Below are 23,162 nucleotides of genomic sequence, written 5' to 3'. Positions count from 1 at the left end.
AACCGCGGTTATAAATATTCAGTAAAAATTTCATGTATATCTACGGTATTTTTTTTTTTTTTTGAGAGTTGCATCAAAAAAAAAAATAGATTTTGTTGAAAACCGGGTTTCCGTAAAAATTCGCTTTTTTCCTTAATTTTTTGTTTGTTTTTCCTGCCGCTTTTGAAAACTATATTGAGAATTTTTTACTTTTGACCCCTTGATGTACCGATACTATTCACATTTCTACCAGAAAAGATGGTTGTTGAAGAAAATCTAAGCACTTATACTCTCCCAGAATAACGTAATGACAGAAACAAAAAAAATAAAAAAATAAATTCTTATGGACATGATCATTATGTAGCGTATGTACGACGTGTAAATAGATGACAAGTGTACAATGATTTTTCAAAAAAAATTAAAAGTACCCCTAGTTCAATAAAAATGAAACCACATGTAATTTTATATGTGAAAGAGTAAAAAAAAATATATGTTGGTACATTGGCACGAAAGTCAACTATAGTAATAAGAGATGTCTCTTTTTTTTAATTGAACAATTTATCAATTTATCTATTTATTTCATTACTATTTATTATATTATATAAAGATACTAGTATAAAAGTATAATGTTTTTCATAATCACTCGTGCAAGTTGATTACTGGTTAGGATAGTGAGTTTACCACTCTGTGAACATTTTTGGTTTTTAGATACAACTATAATATAATGTTATATTAATATGTAATAGAACAAAGAAATATATAATATAACACTAAATTAATAGAGTCCTGTAACTGCTAACTTAGGATTTAAAAAAAAATTATAAGTTATAAATTAAAATTGTGTCTTATGAGTAATCACTTATAACGAGTATTTATAAATTAAACCATTTAATAAATGTATATTTCTCAGTAGGTACTTAAAAATAGGTTATAATTATAAAATTACCCTACGATCAGGGAGCAGAAAAACGACGACGACGAGCGGCGTTTGTATATTATTTGATCTCTCGTATTTTATGCATTTGCTCTCAGAAATAAAATAATATGTGTGTACATAGGGGTAGCATATTTTTCATGAAATTAAATTTTTTGTTTAAAAAATAAATTTAAGCACCAAAAAAGTATGAAACTAAAATTAATTACTTTAAACATCGACGCTTTCGGGCTTCGGCTGAATTCCTGATATTGTGTGTGCACTGCGGAATAAATCAGATCACGACTGAACTTAAGTCTGAAAATATTAAAATTTATCATGAAAAAAAAAAACCGTACGGATCGCTTCATGTTCCTGGTTCATGTCTGCAGCTTTGCTAACTGAAATTTTAGATCGATTGCGTCTTTGCAACTACTTTGACAATCACCACGGATTGCATTATAATTTATACTACGTCAATATGATAAAACCATAGATATATAGTATATTACAAAATTGTATATCAAGGAGGTCCGTGCTTGAGATTTGATCATTAAGATAATGAAATGAGGTATGACAATAACCAAAATAGTTTATAATTTTAAAATTTAAATTACAAAAATATATAAAGTACCTATTATTTTAATTTTTAATTTAATAATTAATAAAGGTGGTGTTTAAATATTCGAAGAACAAGCATATTTATTTATGAGTTATTAAATACAAATCTTATTGTAATAAATGTGATTACTACTTTTTAGATTTAACATAAAGGTATTCAGTGCCTAATGCATCACATTTACCGTATACAGACTATACCAACTATAGTTTGTGAAATTCCAAGTCAAATCTTTTGTCTGAATACTGTCGAGCACGAAATTAATAATTAATATTTTATGTATTAATTTTGAATACAATGGTTAGGTATATTTTAAGCTATTCGAGAATATTAAAAATTAAATTATTTAATTTCCGATGGATATTCAATAATCAGCAGAACGACTATCCCAGCTTTATAAAATAATTTGATGTTTGAAGTACGGCGACGTCACTTTAATTCGCGGTTCGACCATATGCAGACGGCATAGTAATACTCATATATTATTTAATATGTATATAAACTAAAAATAAAAATTGTTGAATTTTGAGGGACATAAGAACTGCCATGTACTGTACTACTGTAGTATGACTAGTATGTACAACACTATTTAATTGTATAAATATGTTATTATTCTGCGACCTGGATATGCCGTCGTCGTTTGTGCTATACCTAAGCGTATTTTTTTGTGTTGCACGCTCGGGAATGCCCCTGCTTTACCCGGGTAGCAAATTGTCTGTGGCAATAAATTTTGAATTTGAGACTAAAAAGTAAAATATGTAAGCCCCAAAAGAATAGGTAATCAAACTTACGTATACATCGACTCTTCGGGTAATATATAGCTGCAAGGCCATATCTTGAGTGCAGAAGCCATATCGAGGAACTTCTTCGATATTTTTTAAAAAAATTACTTGAGTAGAATGAAATATGTGAGCAAATGTTTATTGTTGCCTTACACATTTCTTCTTTGGTTCAATGAAATTATTAGAATTGTGAATCGTCCCCAACGAGTGACGACGATCGGCTTTCACCATAGATGATAGATATTATAATATATAATATGTTGTTATCAGTTTTCGCGTTTTTGAATTCTTTGGATGACACGATACATTTTTTATTTCAGATTGCGAAACATAATATTATTGGGAGTGTTAAATCTATACAATTCAGAACACGGAACTCTGAGTACAGGCCATGGAGATGGGCGAATGTAAGTTTCTACACGAGAGTAGCAGGTACACAAAATACATACGTTAGTTCCTACACGACGGAAAAAGGTACATAATGTAAGTTCCTACACTGTATAAACCAGATACGTATGTTAATTGCTGCGGAAAGGGTTAAATATGTATATCATACACAATGTATATACGAATCTAAAAAAACAAATATATTATGATGATTAAAAAATATAATATTTCCCGTATATTATCGTATTTTCCCCTAATTTTGTATACGTTTTGCTATAAATGAAATATATTAACTGAATGTATATTAGTAAGCTACGGCTGGACATATTATTATTAAAACGATACGTCTGTGTATAATATACATATTTAATCCTTTCCGCAGTGTAGGAACTAACATACGTACCCGTTTTTTACCGTGTAGGAACTTACATAATTATGTCCGTGTAGGAAGTAACGTATGTAATTGTTTACCTGCTACTCTCGTGTAGGAACTTACTATTCCCCATTTAGATACACTACCGTCCATTTTTTTGTCCGGCATCTCACAGTATTGTTTTTAGTCTTAACGGTTAAACTATAACTTAATATAAAACTCTAGAGGTGTCGAGACATGAAAAAAATTCAAAATTAAGCTTATACATTTACAGAAGTAATAAAAAAAATGGATACTTTAATCGTGAATATAATATTCTCTCTGGGCTCGGCATTAATATGTTATCAAACAATATTATTCTATAATAGTGGGCAGTATTTGCTAAAAAATTTTGTGATTATATTATACTACTACACTATAGTGTAATAAATAATGTAATATATATACAGCCGTGTAGGTACCTAACTAAGGCTCTCACATTAAGGTAAGTGAAGGGGGAAAAAACTTTACTTTTTATATTTATTGTAAAATGTAGGAGAGAGCGAAATAAATTCATACCAAATCTAAAATTTGAATGTGCATATTGAGCATAGTTCATACATTTTGCCGGAAACCGCTTATTTTTACGTTATTGTGGTTAATTTGCATATTTTGGAATATTTTTCAAAATTTCAACTTCACAAATTTCACCCCATCTAAAAAAGAAAATAGTAATGCAGCTTTCATTACTCGCAGTCTTATGTACCTATTTGCTGTATACAACTCACAACTCCTTATAATTTTCGTAAAAACTACTATGTTTCAACTGTGCTACGTCGAAAACTATACCAAGTCCAACAATAATTTTAAAATCATCATTCAGCAATCTCAATGATATGGAGTTTAATTTGAAAGAATCGGACGACATTTTGACAACTACTTGATATACTTTGATTTGACTAACTATGTTTTATCTAGTGTGCGACAACAGTGCTTTATTATGACTAAAGCAAAATGACTAAATATGACTTACATTTCTTCAGTCAATTTTGCTTTACCAGTGTGCGGTCACCCTTAGAATCAAATACGATGTGAAATAAAAACTTAAATTCTAGCGTTTAATATTTATATTTCTAACGATAACAATTAACAATATATTATGAGTGTGCGAATATAAATTATAAAATATTCAACAAGTAAAACCTAATTTAAACTCACCAAAATTGGTTCTAGCAAAGGTGTTTTTAACTTAGCTAATATAAATTGAAGTAATATAAATACTTATAAATAAAATTGGCTTGCACAAGTATCTAATATTTACTAGTAAAATAATATACAATAAAAAAAGTGTATGGGAAATAAATTAACTATTCTACATGATAAAATAATTTAAAACAATATATTTTTTTTGTACATTTCAGTGTAATTTTACAGATTTTGACTGTTAGGCTCTCCTGATAAGGCTTGTTTCTCTTCAAAGTCTTCACATTTTTCATTTTGTTTGTGTTTTTTGTACATCCATCTAAAATATATTTTACAAATTATATAAAAAGTTAAATTAACAGAATTTTATTTAATAATAGTACCTAGATGAATAATTAATATACATAATTGTATGTACGGTTGTACTAGACTATCACCATTGAAGAATAATAAATTCTAAATGGACATTACCATGCATTTTTAAAATGACCACAAGTTAGTAAAATTTAATTAAATAGGCAGTAAAAAGATTAATATAATTATACTTTTTCGTCCAAGAAAAAATATGCGTTTAAAATAATATGATAAAATTATGATTTAAAAAAAAATATAATACATGAAAAGGGAAGTTGGTATAAAAGTCTTGCGGGAATCCAATGTGATGAGAACCTTTATAGTTAAATCAGTTTTGTAACTTTAGACTTTCTGAGATTTTCATGTTTACGTTCTTCCTTTTGTACGGTTGTACATCCATCTGAATATAAAATCAGTAAATAAATATTTACTTCATATTAATTATTATTAACTTTTATTGGATCTGATAAAATAACTTTCTCTTTGCAATGCTCATTTCAGTATTTCTGTACCTAGGTAGTTATTAGTTATTACTAATAAAATGCAATTTTGTAATTATATAATTAATATAATGTACTCGGCGTTCTAAACTGCGTATAAGTATAATACTGTGTATATAATTAATAAATGGTACTATAAATGCAATTCGCATTAAATTGCTGCGGTTAATGATTTGCATTTAAATGATAAATGAGGTATAATATTAGAATGTGGCGCATTATTGTATTTGGCATTTCATACGACGTTTCTTGGCTGTAGAGAAGCTGATCAATGGTATTTAATACAATTTTTTTGAATTTACGTTGATTTTTATCATTTAATTTTAAATACTTTAAATAATAGGTACTTAAAAAAAAGTTATAAATCCTAGTCCTATAAACTTGTGTTAGATATGTATCATATTTAATACGAATTTAATAATAATATAGGTATTTATGACAATTTTACGACTAATACTTCGTGTGCCTACTGTAAATTATAGATGTTTTCAAATTATATTTCAAAACAATTTTTAATACGTTTAATGGGGAAAGGAAAATTATATATTATATTATACTGAGATGGTTTTTTTCTATAATCATCCTTTTTTAGTAAAATGAGTGACATAACGCATGTAAAAACCTTAAATTTGTCGATTGAAGTTAAGTATTTAAGTCTATTTAAAACTTGGAACGGTTAGTTTTAGATTATCTTAATAATTTATCTGGGGATAAGTGACAACTATAATGACAAAATAATGCCAACAATTTATTTTGTTTTATTTTTGCACCTATACATTTATAATTTTTCATGGAAATTTTATTATTATCCCTACTATACTCGTAGACTATAGTTTTTAAATAATAAATATTGCTTAGTGACGATGCTTTGTTACCATTTCATATATTAAACCTATCTATTTCATAAACGAATAGAACAACCCTATGGTTATATTTCTAGTATAAAATCCAACTTTATTATTATTTATAATATTTCCATGGAGTTTAACATACGATGATATGGGCATTCAATACTAGTGGTTTGATATCTCAAAAATACAACTGTAATTTTGTTTAAATCTTATTGCATAATGTATAATCTATCTTCTATCTGTGATATAGAACAGTTAATTTATAATTTCTTAGTGCTCGTTTCACAGTGGAATCAATCGGAAAATTAATGAAACATTTTACTGTTAGTTTTTTGATAAGTGTTTGTTCATCACGGTTAGTTTAAACAATCACGATTAAAATTGTAAACAAACTTAAGTCACCCGCGGGCCGCCGTGCCATACAATATATGTGTAAAGGTATACAATTTGCACGTTTATTTTAATTAATAACTAAATAAATAATTAAATTTTAATCGCAACTTTCTTAATTTTTTAACCACCAACGTTTGTTGGTTTAAGAATTTTACATACACAGATGAAGTCAGGTAATTAAGCTAATTAAACAAAAAACAATTAATTATTTATTTGTTTTAATACAGTTGTAGGTACTTAACGAATTATTTTACAGTTGAACTTATAAAATATAAGATATCTATATACATATAGGAGACCGCCAATATTCACTCACCAACGCCGAGACCAAACCACTAGGTCTAGAGACTTTAAATTTTGTACAGAGGTTACTTAAGCAATGTAGGAGCGCACTAAGAAAGGGTTTTTTAAATTCCGACCTCTAAGGGGGTAAAGAGGGTTTGTTTTATATGGTTTTTTAATACACGGGCAAAGCCGTGACGGGACAGCTAGTCGTGTATAAACCATAAAGACAATTAACTCACAGAAAAACAAAGATGCCGGAAACATTGAGCATTCCCCCGAGTAAGTAAAATGCTCCAGGTAGAAAGTGTATTGTTTTATAATAAATCACATTGTAGAGAGGTCTGAATATTGCAGGAACTATAGTTTCGATGAGTGAAGATACCGCCAACGCCTGACCTGCATACAATACAAAACAAATTACTGTTAATGTATACTTAATACTTATATATTTAAAAATCATAACAACATGTTTGAGCGTGTGACACAAAAATTAATTCATAATTATTATGTATATAATTTATTACATACCTAGTTGGTTTGCAGGAACAAGTTTTGAGAGTATCGACCTAAATGCAACAAGTGATGTACCATGGAAAATGTCCACAATCGGGCCTGAAATAAATATATTCATTCAAAATATTAGTTAAAAAACATTAAAAAAAAATATTAGTTTTATAATCATATCAAATGTTCTATATTAATTATTAGGTACGTATTATATTATTTATTCATATGGATATAATTTATAGCTAATTGCATAATATTCACCTAGGTAGAATAAGAATTCGGTCGGGGCACAGGCGTAGACGAATGAAGCTAATCCTTTGCTCAGACATCCGATTGCTCCCAGCAGTCTGTCGTCAATACCAAAACGATTAACCAGAATCCACAATGTAAATCCAATACCTGGAATTTAATAATACGCACTTGTCTTTAGTCTTTGATGACTATTGCCTAATATTGTATACTTATATAATGTGATTGTTATAGAACATATTAATTTAATTTACCTACGAGATTACAAATAAAGTAATACGTGGAGAAAAAACTGAAATCTACTTCATTCCAATTGAATTTAACTCGTACCAACAAATACATCAATGTTTGTTCACCTGAAACAAGTTTTTGCCCACATTAAATCACAAATTCTTTACTCGATGCAAAACTCAATGTTCAACGCAAGTTATTTAATTATTAGGAAAATAATTACTTAAATAATTTGAAATTAATTCAATGTTAAGTCAATTTTGATTACCGTACAACAGTAGAGCGATAATATTTATAAACCGTTCAAGAAAAAACTGAGCACTCTATAAGAATGCTAACTTTCTAAATTTTTATAACTTGTTGCGCAATTTTGCGAAATAAGTACTACATTATTTATCGAAATGGTCACTTTTTCAAGAAATAGTCTTTCCAATTTGATATAGGTAGGTGGTGTAATTGTATTCATTTTATGAACTCATGTACGATAAAAACGTTTGGGTACACGGATATTCTTTAAGATAGATGCGATGAATGTATATTGATTTTAGTATTTTACAATTATACTAATTGTATTTTGGCAAATGTCAATTCAATTTACCATAATAATATAATAGAAAAAAAAATTACCATAGTAGCAATATAAATATATCATAGTATCATATTATCAGCACTTTATTAAAGTACACTTAGTAATAAAGGCTGAAAGACCATCATTGCTCGGAACTGGTTTTCGTATTCAACGTTTATCATTGAATTCAAATTTAACAAAATATAAATTACATTGACTTAGGTACTCAATGTCGAGTGAAGTTCACTTGATACCTACTGTACAGCTGAGCGATTATCTACTCTCCCCTTTTAAAAAATTATTTATTCATGTAATATTTAATGCCATAAAAATATTATATATTTAATATTTATACATTTAAGTTGTATTTATTTAAAGATACTTTAAGTTATACATAATTAGTGACTAGTTTATAAGTACTTATATTTTCAATATGTTGATTCAGTATGACTACATTTTTAAATTTATAGTAAGTTAAATATTACTATGTATATCTTAATTGATTTTTAAATAAATAAATTTAAAAAATGTAATGATATGTTTAAGATCTTGCAAGCTATTACATATGATATGAATGTAAATACAATAATAGGAAGAGTATACTACGTGTGTACTTTATAACGGTTTTTACACTTAAAATTTCATTTATATTGTGAAATAAATATAATATTAACTACATATGGTAAATATTTTATTTCACTTTGTAAATGAAATTTTAAGTGTAAAAACGGTTATAAAGTATACACATAGTATACTATTCTTACTATTGTATTTACAATTTATCTATTCTATTTCGTAAATAACTTTTTATAAAAATATAGATTTCACCAAGTAAAAACATACCTAATTATTTATTTTTAATATATATCTATAGTTATACTCATATATTATTATATTAAAATAATTTGAACTGAAAACAAACGTGATACAACAGACTCAAATAAAATATAATTTTGTGTAACAAAAAATAAAGTAAAAGGATAACATTTTATAACTATCGAATAGAGAATATTCATATTTGGGAATTGGGATGACTAATATTTAATACTACACACGTTTTCCAGACCATCTGTATCCTCCCACACTAAAACTGGCTAATAACTATGCAGTTAATGTCTTAAAAAATTATATTTAATATTAAATATTAACTATTTTAATTATAAAAAAAATATATGAACCAATTTTATCTTGTTAGCTTTAATAAAAAAAAGAAAATTGACCTATTATCAAACTTCTAGGTAAGAACATTATCTACGACACCACCAGGCTTTTATTTATATTTTAAGTTTCAATTAAGTTAAAACTATGTAAAATATTACAACTTTAAAATGCTCATAACTCGCTTTAAAGATTGAATATCATGAAAAGCTTACAAGATTATGATGCTTTGATAATATTTTTATCTTTACCTTTACCTTTACTTTCATTTAAATTCACTTTAACATTAAAGCTAATCGCTAATGACACAAAATTTGTTCTGCTGAACCCTAAATTGCTATTATAACTCATTCGGATATGGAATCATCTGTCATGAATCATCATGAAGTCTGTTCATCGCGTTTAAAGATACCTAACCCAAAAAAAATTACTAAACTAATGAAAAATGGTTTATTTTTATTGATTAATTTATTTCAGATACTCAATTTGTTTTTTCCTTAGTTAACATTTATACTAGGCAAAAGTGGGGTTAGTAAGCTAAGCTCGTAAATTATAAAAAAATCTAAATTATTGTACCTATCTAAAAAATACTATTTTAGATATAATACATTTATACCAAACATTTTAGTTTTTGGCTACCTACGTGCATAACCTTTTTTATTTTCCACAAATTAAATAATATTTAACATATTATATAATAACATATTTTACTAAATTAATATATTTTATATCGACTATATCATAAGCTCATAAAATAATAATTTATTATACAAACCACTTAGAGGACCCATAATAATGACCATGATAACAAACAACAATATAATGTCCGTTCTTCTGTTATTGTCGTCTCCTCGCTTAAATGTAACTCGAAGAGCTTCTTTTACGTGTTTCAAGTTAAAGAAATCGGTTATGGAACGAAAAACTGATTTTTTGTGGTATCCAATGGCAATATTGGGCTCATGGTATTTTTCTACCACGTCAGGCTTAACATCTTTGATGACAATTATACAGTATATGAAGCTGAACAAATACAATACAGTGGATATAAAGTACACTCCGTAAAACCCGTAATCTCGAAACATGATACCGGATAACGCTGTTCCAATGGTGATAGTGATCGAAAATATTAAACTTACGAAGCCAACTCGAACAGTTCTATTTTTAACCTAGAACGATATAATATACAAGTTAAAAATTGTATGCATCGAACAAAATATTATATATTGTTTCGCACACTAATGTTCAATATCTTTGTACACGTAATTGTATTTGTAGGTTTAATGTGTATATTAATAATAAACTACTATGAAAAGGGTAGAAGTATAAGATACTTTTAATTAGAGATTACGAATTTACGCACGAAAACAATGTCCAAAAGTCGCAAATGCTATGATCAAAGTCCCTCCAAACTGCACTTCACTTCATACCCATTTATTATGATCAAAATATGAATTATTCATATGTAACTGCAAGAAAACATTGGCGGAGAAAAAATGCCATAGTGAAAAAAATTGCTAAAACAAAAATATCCAATGTTTTAATATATTCTATTTTTAAACAAAATAAAATTTGTTAATAGTAATGTTCGGATTTGTAGTTTTGTGCGAATGGTATTTTTAAAGATTTAATTTTGATAATATTACTCGTAAATTTTAAGTAAATTAAATTCAATAGTAAGCCAGTCTTAAACAAATCCATAATATTATTAAATTAAAAAATTTCACCAACATTTCAAAATGTAACAGTTCTGTGTATTTATTATGATACATGGAAAATGTTTACTGCCATATTATTAGGTGTACCTAGCATAGACCTTTTACTGAGTATAAGTATGTAAGTATATTTAATATAAGGTCTATGGTTTATGGTTTATCTATCTACTATGAATTATAATACAACGCGAATAGGTGATAACCTTACACGTTGATTTATCCGCCGTACAACTTATACACTTAACTATTCGCAAATAGAGGATGTATAGACATAAGAGGATTTAACGGGTAAAATAACAATTGAAATGTGCACTCGTCAAACCCGCCAGATACACGTAGCTAGCCTATATACCTATTACTTACAAGATAACATTATAATAAAATCACCGTGCTTATGTCGCCCACGAACGCGAATATAGCGACCATCAGTACCGGTAAGCCACCGGTAACTGCCGATGGGACCGACTCGACGAAACCTGCTACCTCCATAGGCAGCTCCTTGAAGAAGTACACGCAAATGACCAGGCCGACGTTGCGCACCAGTTCACCGAGTATTGGTAACAGCATGAGCGGTTTTCGCTTCTGGTTCCGGTCGCTCCACGAGCCGACGAACATGACCAGGAAGCACGGTACCATGTTCTGGAAAGGGCTCTGCCAGAGCATCATCTTGGTCACTAGCAGCTGCACTGACATTTCTTCGTCACGGTAAAACGAGGCGTTCTTGTTCTCCAGGGCAAAACACACCTTATCGCCCAGACCGAGGTTTACCCGACAAGCCTTTTGCATGTTCAGGTTTTGCGTGGTCAGGCTGGATATGATCATGGATAGCTGGAAGAACGCCAACAACGGTTCTACCGTCACGTTCCGGGCCAAGTGCGCCGCCTTGGACGTGAAGCTCATTTTTCGCCACTCGTCTCCATTCATATCGGCGTTGTTAATCGGAGGGCACTCCATTGCCTTGTGTTTGTTCATCGTCATAATAGCGATTTGCGAGCAGTATTCACCTATTTTATTTTTTCGATTTTTATATTTATATGTTTACTGGTCTACATCAATAGCTCGACAATTTGTAACTTATATATTATATTGTGTAACATAATCTCACATGGTGTAGGCATAAGAAAGCAAAAATCGTATAATATTTCAGACTTCACAATGAAGACTCTTATATTTAGTTGTATACATATCAATATATTATAGGATATAATTGGAAGCCTAACAAATGAAATAACATTGGTTTTAATCTAAAAATTTTTATTTAAAATTTATTGACTCTGCAATGATATAAAATTTTATATTTTTTATTTTTAAATAGCCAATTTGTTAATTTGTTTTGTAAAAACATTTATTTAAGTCATGTAGTTTATTTTATATGATTTTTTAAAATACCCAAATGTTTTTAAGGAAGATTCATTAATTTTAAAAGTAATAACTAAGGAACGAATTTTAATTTAAATAAATATTTGTAGGTATGTAGTTTTAGTATCAAAAAGTTGTTGACATGTGTGTACGTTTAATTGTGTATGTTTACATTTAATTTTCAATAAACTAATGCTAATTTTATTTTAAATATTTTTAAATATTTTAGTATAGTTAAATATTTTTAAATATTTTACAAATAAATAAATAATAATTAAATATTATACAAATAAATATACGTAATCTGCATTATGGTAGAATTTCCGTTTTTATTTTAGTACTTACGATGGACGAAAAGAGTTTTTTCAAACTCTAAATTACAAAACATATTGGAAAAAATACAGGATTTAAAACTGTAATGTCAATTAGAGAAATACTATTAAACAAAACTCCAAAAAACAATTCAAAAATAGAGTGCAATCCAAAAGAATTAACACATGAAATATGCACCTGTCACTTCCGTGAATGTGGGAGAGGTCATTTAGCCGTTATAAGGTAATACTAAGATCGAATCGCCGTAATTTGAAATTTGAAAATCTCAAATTATTTGTCGTTCTAATCTATTTCTCCCACGAAGAATATTCTGATGATTCAGGATAACAATTTTTATGTTTGTACTACGTACCTATATACCTTATTCATAAATTATAGTAAACTAGATACTACGTACCTAAATACCTTATTCATAAATTATAGTAAATTATTATATCTTATTTTCTATTTAAATATTTATTAAGTAATAAACAAATATATATTTAAATATTTTTCATTTTTTACTAAACTAAAACCTGTTCCCTAGTAATAACTTAAAAAAAATATTTAGATTTAACTAAAAAATACTCGTAAAATATTTTTTAAAAAAAGTTTTTAAGTTTAAATTTGAAATGTTTTTCTACGAATGGGTCAACATTACATCTTAACAAAAATAATAAGATTTCAAAAATTGTAAAAACCAGATTTACTGTACCGAACATTTTTTACTTTTTACCTCCAAACTATCAACGAATACAAATTTTTCTGATGATTCTAGATTGATCTAAACTGATGATTGAAAATTATTTAAATTCTACTATACAAATTGAATATTATCTCCGGGCATATAAAACAAAAAATGTCATCTCTTTTCTAAGCATGTGAGATTATAACTAAGGTACCATTTGCAATGGACCTTGGACGGTACATACTAAATTAAAAGTTTTAATATATGTTTTAATTTAAAACAAGTTAATTTTAAAATTGTAATAATAATAATATAAATATGTTTCGTAATGAATTATTGCTGAATTTCTATAAAAAGCAAATTTGGGTGAAACCGGTTCCTCATGTTTTATTGGTAATGATTCAATATTTGTTTCGATTACGTTTACATTGTGTAAGTAGTTTAACTATAATTAATTATTGAGCATAGCTAGTTAAAAAAATATATTTATATGATACGTTAGAAAATGATGGCAAAACATTTGTTTTTTTAAACAAAAATTTTAAACTTAATTCATTCTTTACTATTTAAATTACTTCAAACTAATAATTTGTTTACTATAAGTCTATAACTCGTGTGAGAATCTAATCTGATTATAATATACTTTTAACCGATTTAACAAGTTTACCTACCATCACTGCAAATCACGACTGGGTGGCAGTGACCTATCATTATATTATATTATTAACAGCAATATATATACTGCTACCTATATATTTATATAAATACCTGTGTTTATAAATCGTTCGCCTGGTGGAACACTCGGACACTGCTTTAATATTTATCACGACCTTTTAGTATTTGGGAAAACAATATTGGACGGTATTCCCTGTTAAAAACCTAACCTGTAGAAAATAGAATCTTATCAGCAATTATGCAGCGTGTGGCGCCTGATTAGGAATGTGCTTACTGCGTAGTCAAGGAACGTGTTAAAAGTTTAAATTTAAATAGGTATCTACTAATATAAAATGGTAAAATATTTCATTCTTTGATTTATTAATGGTATGCATTCATGAAACTAAACCAAACATTGTATGAACATGAGTTGTATTGCAATTTTTTCTATGTATCAATTATAGATGGCCCACCTATAGGTAGATATTTCTACACAAAAACAAAAATTGATTTGGTCAAGCTCTGGGGTCAACTCTTCTGTAAAATTAATTTATTTTAAAGTTACAGATATGTTAATTTGTAGAAAATGTTACGATAAAGTCACCTTCTCGCACATAACCAATACCTATGGATATTAGTGTATTACACCTAATTTAGATAAATTAATGTTCCTTAAAGAGTTTAACAATTACCTGTACCTAAAGTACGTGTTGTACCAATATTCAGTAGGTAATCAGTACTCAAATTAAAGGAGAAAACAAGGGGACGGAGCGTCTCATAATTTTTTTTTTTACTTTAAGAGCATCCGTTCTAATTATTTTCATAAGAACAGTAAGACGGAACGTTTTATTTTGATAAAATAATATTGTAATTTTGTAATTATTATTTCGTAAATTTGTAACGTATTTCAATAAGATACTTTAATTTACTTTTAATTTTTTCCTATGATGATTGATAACGCAGTCTAAACCACGGACGTATTTACAGATGTAAATGTAATATCTTAATCCATGGTCAAAGTCCTTTATCTATTTATCATTTTAACAATTTACGATTAATTACCTAATTAGTTAGAAATGTTAAAACATAATTTTTTGTAACCATTCATTTTTATGTTAATAAATGACAAGTAAAATAATATTTATTATAATTGGCGGTAAATGTTACTATAGTATAGATATATTATATTTCAACTACCTATTGTCAGAGATCGATGAGGGGGGCAATCCCCCGCCACTGAACTAAATACACGAAATACGTGCATAAATCAAAATATGATCCTGATATTAAGTAGGCATATGGATTCCGAGTGATGGGAAAACATGATGAAATGTTATGTTATCTATGAAAATTGTTATTATCACCATAATAAAAAAAAAATTAAATCGGCATGCATATAGGCATATAGGCGACTCTCGTATAGGCATATTTCATATACATGGAAATCATACATAATCCACATTCCATGTATTTAGTTATGTGAACCCCTCACACACACATACACACACACATACACACACACACACGAGCTAGGTTAAATTTTATCATTGTAAGAAACAGGAATTTTTCAAGTCTGTTAGTACCCATTTTTTTTATTTTTCCGATTCGAGCACTACCTATATTATGTTGTAAGCTATTGTATCCATAAAATAGATACCCTACGTCCACAACTCGTACTGTATCCCATAAATGAGTTTATCATATTAATAATACATTAAAATAGTAATTACAATAGAAGCCAAAATGTAAAAAGCGAGTAAATGGATGTCACTCTGCTGTACAGTAGGTTACAAATAAGTTACTGTAATAGAAGGTGTTAAATTTGAATTCGATGATATAAAATCATTGTGCACAAAAAACGATTCTGAGCGAAAACGGCCTGTCAGTCTATAATATTACTTAGTAATTTAGTATATTTTGATGATATTATAGTAATTAAAGTAATTTATTTTACTAGTATAAGCATAAGTGCTAGGCAGTAGATTCAGATAATTTTGCCAAACAAAATACATTTGAAAAGTCGTCGAGTGTATAGTATATAGTAATTCATTTTAAAAGTTTCAAGTAATAAAGGTTGAATATTTAAAAAATTTTAAACTTTAAAATTATTTGTAAATTTTGTCAAAATTTGAACTTAAAATGCTTTTTAAAAAAAATCGTGCCTATGCATTTTTAATATATTATTTCAACTAATATTGCAAATATATTTCAAAAGCCTTGTATTAGATTCTCAAGCTTTTTAAACCAACAAATAACATTTTATTGACAACTATAGAAAAGAAACCTAAACAAATTTTAAATGTCTATAAATTACTCAAAACGAGTCAAAAAATTTAAAAAATTTAATCAAGTATATGAATTGATATTATAAGCATATGGTGTAAGTTTCAAGTATCTGCAGTTATTAGTTTTTAAATTGAAACAAAATAAGAAAATCGCTATATGAGAAATGGAATGAATGTCCAATGTTGTAAAAACTTCAATTTCATACCCTCATAAAAATGTTATTTGACTTTCCGATGGAATTATTATTTTTTTTTTTTAAATAAACATATAAGGAATCTTGTATTAAATTTTAAAATCTAAGATTTATAAAACAAATGTTATTTAAATTTCTAACTTAAAATAATTTGCACATTTTCGTGATTTTTAGGTATTTTTTCTGGAATTTGAAATTCAGACGCTCATAAAAAATTATTGTGCACTACGCTCAACTTTTTTTTTTAATTAACCCCCAACTACAACTGACGAATAACCTCGTATTTCATTTTCAAGTTTTTTTGATTGAGCGAAATATTTTTTTTTCTATATTAATTTAAAAAAAACTTATGATAAACGAAAATTTAATTTGCCTATAAATAGCTCAACATGAGTCAAATTTTATAGTGTATATAAAATTCTAAAACATACATTCAGTGAAAATTGACTACAAATGTTAAATAAAAAAGTTTTCAATATTACGACTTTTGAAGTCCTGGATCAAAAAATATTTGGGGAAGAGCATGGACAAATTACATCAACTAATGATATAAGATCTGGTACACCTATAACCTAACTGAACTTTCTAATATCCAAGATTAAGTATCAACATTATATACTCAAAACATAATTAAATATTACACAAATAATATGCCTCAAATTGCGCAATACAATATTTATTTTATTTTATTTAATTCGTACAATGGTACCTATAGGTTAACTTTGTAGGGTAAACATAAAATAATAACACCATGTAAATAATAAGTATTTACGGTAAAAAATAATAAAATCACTATAATTTATCTTCATAATAAGTATATTATATTAAACTTATTTTTGCAATAGGTATATTTATTTTTGGGAGTACGAACAAAACCCGTGTATATTTTAATAATACTATTATAATATATTATTATTTATTTACTAAACACTAACAAGCTTAATATTTTAATCAATAATTAAATATTAAAAATATCAAAATAGTATTTACTTTTGTGAACTATAGTAATTCTGTTATTAATTATCGTTTTATTTCTCTTAATTTGGAACCATAATAATATATGTTTTCTAACACTAACACTTTTCGGGGGTCTAAAAAATAATGTGACCCTTATACAACCATCCTAAGCTTCAATAAAATCTGATAACATAAAGCTGTATAGTTTTAGTCGTTAGAACTTCTAGTTAAAAGTTTTGAAAAATGTACGTTTTCTATGAAAGAGAATATTTTTCATTTAAATAACAATTATTAACTGAATTAGGTAATTTAAATTAAATCAATAAGATAGTGTTTAATGCGTATCTCTAAATTAAATTATTAAATAATTTTGGTCCAAAACTTTAATTTCAAACAATTAGTATTCTTATATGTGATAATACAATTAATTCTACTTACGAAATACTATTTCCAAATTGTCTGTATCTATTAATAAAAATATTATGAAGAAAAACACGTTGTATTTATCAACTCATCGCGTCAACTCGGCGTCATGTCTTGCTGACTACAACTCCGCGTTTAACGTATGGACTATAGGCATTCACTAGTTCGTTTTATAGGAACGCAAACGCTGTAAACCGGATTGTTATATAACATAAACATAGATCCAAACGGTTTCCTCTAGGACTTTTTCATAATACCGTGCATCTTCTTTCAATATATTAGTTGGGCATTTTAATGAAAAGTACATTGGGTACAAAAGCTATGAAAATTCAACGAAACATCACTTTCTAAATGTATACAATATATATTAATACGTAATTTAATGACTATAGAGATTGGCATAAATGAAAAAAAATTATTATTATTATTTAAAAAAATAACACATACACCACAAATTACAATGACGTAGCTGCTAAAAGTAGGTAATTGTATCGCTTTGCTTACGTTTGCGCGAACAAGTGTAAGATAAGTGATTAATATTATTAATACCAAATAATAAAGTATGTATTAAGGTTTTTCTAACTATCAATGATCACAAAAAAAATATAATAAGATATTTAGTATAATTATGAAGACTTTCTACCTATGATAATTGGCTTGTTTATAACCATTCGATTCACAGTGGTACAAATCCACATTATTATTGTTGTTTGTTTTTTTCTGGAAATTCTTCATACTGGTATTCTATCAGCCTAACAAGGTTACACTGTATAGACGTATAGACGTATAGTTGTTTTTTGGTTTTACCACCGCAGGTTCGTCAATCAGTAGAATTAATTTGGTATCAAACTAAAAATTATATACATATGACTCTAATGTCAAAAATAAATATATCATATAAAAAAATAAGTCTAAGAATTTATTGACTAGAAATATCACCATAAATTGTGAAACTAATATATTTCAACACTTAAGAGGATGCTAATACCCACGCGTTTGTTGTCTCCGTCTTAGCAACTTACGACATAGCAAATTTTCGTTCAATAATAGTACACCTGAATAGTTAATAAATGCCGTTAGTTTTGATATTAGAGTGAATTTAAGTGTTATTAAACTTTTAGGTAAGAACATTGTCTATGGTTAAGCGTTGGCAAATTTTCGATATTTTTATTCTCAAGCAAGATACGAGTATCTGAAATAACACAAAAATCAAAAACGCTCGCACCTCGCTTGAAAATTAAAATATCCAAAAATCCGCCAACGCTTAATCATAGATAATATTCTTATCTAAAACTTTGATAATAGGTCAATTCATCTCATATCAAAACTAGTGAACGAAAATGTTCTATGTCGTACATGTATAAGACGGAGACAACAAATGCATGGGTAGCGTCCTCTTAAGCTATAACCTCTCGTGAAATAAAAACACCATTTTTAACTAATAACATTTGAGATTCTCGAAATTAAAAAAATCCAGAAATAATACATGTTTATTTTAAACATTAATACCTATGTATTGGTTACAACAATAAAATACAAATACAAAAATATTTGATTTTTTTAAAGCATTTTATTAATGGTTGAAGGACAATATAAGACTCTAAAAATGACTAAATTTTGGAAATTTCAATTTATAAATAAACTATACTAAACTTGTTATGTAATCTTACTCTACTTGAAGCCTTGAATTTGTTATATATAATATACAAAAATAGTCTGAAGTAGGTAGGTACGCATGCATAATACTTGAATATTACAGTTTAAGATGCAAATCATATACTATAAATTATATTTATATTATTATATGCATAAATCTTACTCGTTTAAAAAAAGAAAAAAATCGTAATAACTCTGATAGGTAATTATCTCACCTTTCATAATAAGTTTTAAAAAAAGGTTAACTCGCATTCAAATATTAAGCTAATAACATAAAATTGGTTCTACTGAAAGAAAAATTTGGTATGTTGTACACTTGTACGTTAGGTGGAAGGCAGAAACAACGCCTGCGAGAAAGTGTCACTCAAATGTTATAAGTCATTCATAGTCTTTCGAGGTATATTTTTTTTTCAAATGAGAATCACTTTTTTTTTATAAGCTATTAATATAGATGATTTTATTGAAAATATTGATATAATATCAAGATTTAAATTCAAATGAGTAGTTTTTTATAATAATATATAATATCTAAAGCATATGGATAATAGACTATTGGTTATAAATTTGGAAGATATAATCAATAAATTAAAATGCTGAAAAGTAAATAAATTGACAAAAAAATATTTATCTCATTTTACATTATATAATTTAGGTACCTTTTCATAGCTAATATGTTTTTAAAAAATTAATAAATCATGTTAGGTATATCTGTATTTAAAAAACAAGATATCATGACTGACTAATCAACGTAAATTTACAAATATGATACATAAAGACTTGGTTTAACTCAATTTAAGTCACCCTCCCAGCACGAAAATGTTTTCTAGTATAAATGGTCTTTTTTTTGAGGGGGGGGGGAATTTTCTAAACAATATTTTTCATTATCTTTAGACTCTCTACCCCCATATATAAGTATATAACATAGAATTTTCGTAATTTAGTGTGACTGAATGTCTTGACCAATAAAAATTATTTTATTTAAATTAATTCTATTTTATTTTCGTTTTCAAGGATCAAGATTCTATGTGCAAGTACTTAAACAAACTCCGGAGAGACTTATGGATATCCTCCTAGATACAAATCTTACTAATCCTGATTTTATGTGATACTAAGATAATATATTTTGTAATTGTTTGCCACTTTCGATGTTTAGACGCTTTTTGCAATGTGGAGCAACGATTCAACTATAAAAGTATCTTTACAGTCGTTCATTCAAGTGTGCACCAATCGATAACCACTAAAAATAAGATTACAATTTTATCTACAGACTATACAGAGTATATAACTAGGAATCTGTGGTCAAACGTCAAATCATTCGTAAATGATAACATATTGGGACCGTTAATCACATAAAATAATTTCTTAGAGAAAAATATTATCAAGTTGATATATCAAGTTATTTATAATAATGTCGGCTTTTTGTCATGTTGGCTTATTAACCTTGTTGGTTAAGACACTCAGCAATTTGATTGTAGGCCGTTTGGGTTCAGTTGAACGTCCGTACTTATTTATACTTACTTAACAAATTTTTCCTGACTCTTTCCTATATGGTTGAGTACAATACGCATATAAATAAATATATGAAAAACTGAACCCGCTCCCCCCTAAGAATTTGCCTATTTGCACAATTGTGTTGTTCTAAATTTTTGATCATAATAAATCAACGAATGAAGTTTAAAAATATAAGATAATAAACTTAAATATCTACTATAGTGATTTATAATTTATTAATAAAATATTAATAATTATTTTATAATAGAATAGTGTACTTAACCTTTTATACTCAATCTACGTCATTTAACACCTAATTTTGGCCACAGTTCAACATCAATACTACCGAATAATCTAAGGCTGTGCTGTACCTATGATCGATCCACACGCCAACGTATAACGGTGTCAGATAATCAACCATTGACCTTATACCATCAAATCATAGTATTTTTAATTATTTCTAAAAAAAAATGTATTTATTATTCATTAATTAGCAATCATTAAGCTTACTAAGCTTCTGTAAATACATATCTAAATTTTTAGAGTCAACTATTTGAATTTCATAGTAATTATAATTTATTAACTCAAGTTCTTCGAAAACTTTAAATCAAACTATAATTGTATGAATCATAGTATATTGTTTACAGTTTACCTATACGGCTCATATAGCTTCTATATGAACAGTTACTATTGTCTAAACATGTTTAGCCATAAGTTTTAATGATCTTAAAAGTTTGTCTTAATATGTGATCTACAAAAATATAAATTAAGATACAATTATTAAATGCTTAAGTAGATAGAATAATCTATAAATGAACTCTAAATTTAAAATTAACAGTTGCAGTGCAAATTCGTGTTATACTCATTGTATGTTCATTGTTTATGTTTATGTGTACAAAAAATATTTCGTAACATTACGTCAATAACAAACTATAGTTAAAAAAACAAAATAAAGTAACTCTAATATAGTAGTTATATAATATCACAACTAACTAGTTTTTTTAGAAATATTGGGATTTAATGATAGGATAAGTTATATTATTTCTGGATGAACTCTCTAACCATGTGATTGTAGTCTTATTATTATAGTATATTTTTATTATTATTTTAGTATTTGTATTATTATTAATATTTTATAGTCAAATACAGTATCTAGGTATTAACAATAGAAACCTATATTGGTGGTTTTTAGTAGGTATTGGATTTTGATAAAAAATCAAACCTTTTTTGTACACAAATTTCTTAATAAATTGACATTGCTAATAAAATATGTATTAATTAATGTATATAATGTATCATGCAAAGAAAAATATATTTTAAAACAAAACACTTACTTAATTGATGAATATTTAAAACTAAAGATTAAACAAGCATACCTACAAATTGTATTAATTGCATTACATTTAGTATCGCTATACCCTATTAAATAACACTAAGGTGTTTGTACAACTTACAATCGTTTCATGTGTAGTGAAATTTGCTATAGTAAATAATGTAATAAACACTATTAATAATATTATAATAATATAAAGGTATTGATGACTAAAAAAAACAATTGTCAAATATATAAAAATTAAATGAAACACTAAACAATAACATAGATGTTAAAAAATTGAAGGTAAATACCAATAAATTGCTCTTACTTTATTATAATATGACCGTAGGTACATCAATCTCCGCGTAACATATTATACTACGTCAAATCGATAATTACAAAACACAACAACCACAAATCGCTGTTAAAACCGTTTATTTTTCATTAGTATTATCTATTAATAAAAAATAATATACCCAATGAACGGAATAAATTATACTACTAAAATCGATCATCAGCTTCAGTCGTTATATCTAGTACTAATGTCCATCGATCTAACGACAATAAAAATTGAAAATTCGATTACAGCATCTCAAATTATTTCATTACGAACATAATAATAAATTACACAGGACTTCGATTTGGTATTTTATTGAATATCAATAGTATACTTAAATTATTAAAAATATAAAATTATATAATGTGCATTATAACTTTACCATATTTTATCAAATATAAGATAATACAATTCAGGGAATTTTTTGTTGTTGTATGTAATACCTAGG

General features: G+C 27.1%; 1 protein-coding gene across 4 annotated transcripts; it reads right to left on the bottom strand.

Annotated features, from left to right (window-relative positions):
* Positions 1-4,141: 4,141 nt before the first annotated feature.
* LOC111034056 (proton-coupled folate transporter-like) lies at positions 4,142-22,822 on the bottom strand. Of its 4 annotated transcripts, none has more exons than XR_002604490.1 (9): positions 17,931-18,292; positions 11,431-12,047; positions 10,107-10,497; positions 7,629-7,730; positions 7,387-7,524; positions 7,147-7,230; positions 6,858-7,014; positions 4,852-4,989; positions 4,142-4,554 (listed from the first exon to the last, which is right to left on the bottom strand). XR_002604490.1 is itself a non-coding variant. In XM_022315083.1 (9 exons), the coding sequence occupies exons 3-9, from the start codon at positions 12,019-12,021 to the stop codon at positions 4,461-4,463; spliced, it is 1,557 nt and encodes a 518-aa protein (XP_022170775.1). In that variant the 5' UTR covers positions 12,022-12,047; positions 14,171-14,286; positions 17,931-18,284; the 3' UTR covers positions 4,142-4,460. The 4 variants fall into 4 exon arrangements, 3 of the variants coding, with proteins under 3 accessions (XP_022170775.1, XP_022170776.1, XP_022170774.1); XM_022315083.1 differs by lacking the exon at positions 4,852-4,989 and adding an exon at positions 14,171-14,286 and having other exon boundaries at positions 17,931-18,284; XM_022315084.1 differs by lacking the exons at positions 4,852-4,989; positions 17,931-18,292 and adding an exon at positions 22,706-22,822.
* Between the last annotated feature and the right edge of the window lie 340 nt (positions 22,823-23,162).

Source organism: Myzus persicae, unplaced genomic scaffold (assembly GCF_001856785.1).
Source record: "Myzus persicae strain clone G006 unplaced genomic scaffold, MPER_G0061.0, whole genome shotgun sequence".
Classification (NCBI taxonomy): domain Eukaryota; kingdom Metazoa; phylum Arthropoda; class Insecta; order Hemiptera; family Aphididae; genus Myzus; species Myzus persicae.
Note: the sequence above shows the minus strand (reverse complement) of the source record. Positions and strands in the feature narration are given on the sequence as shown.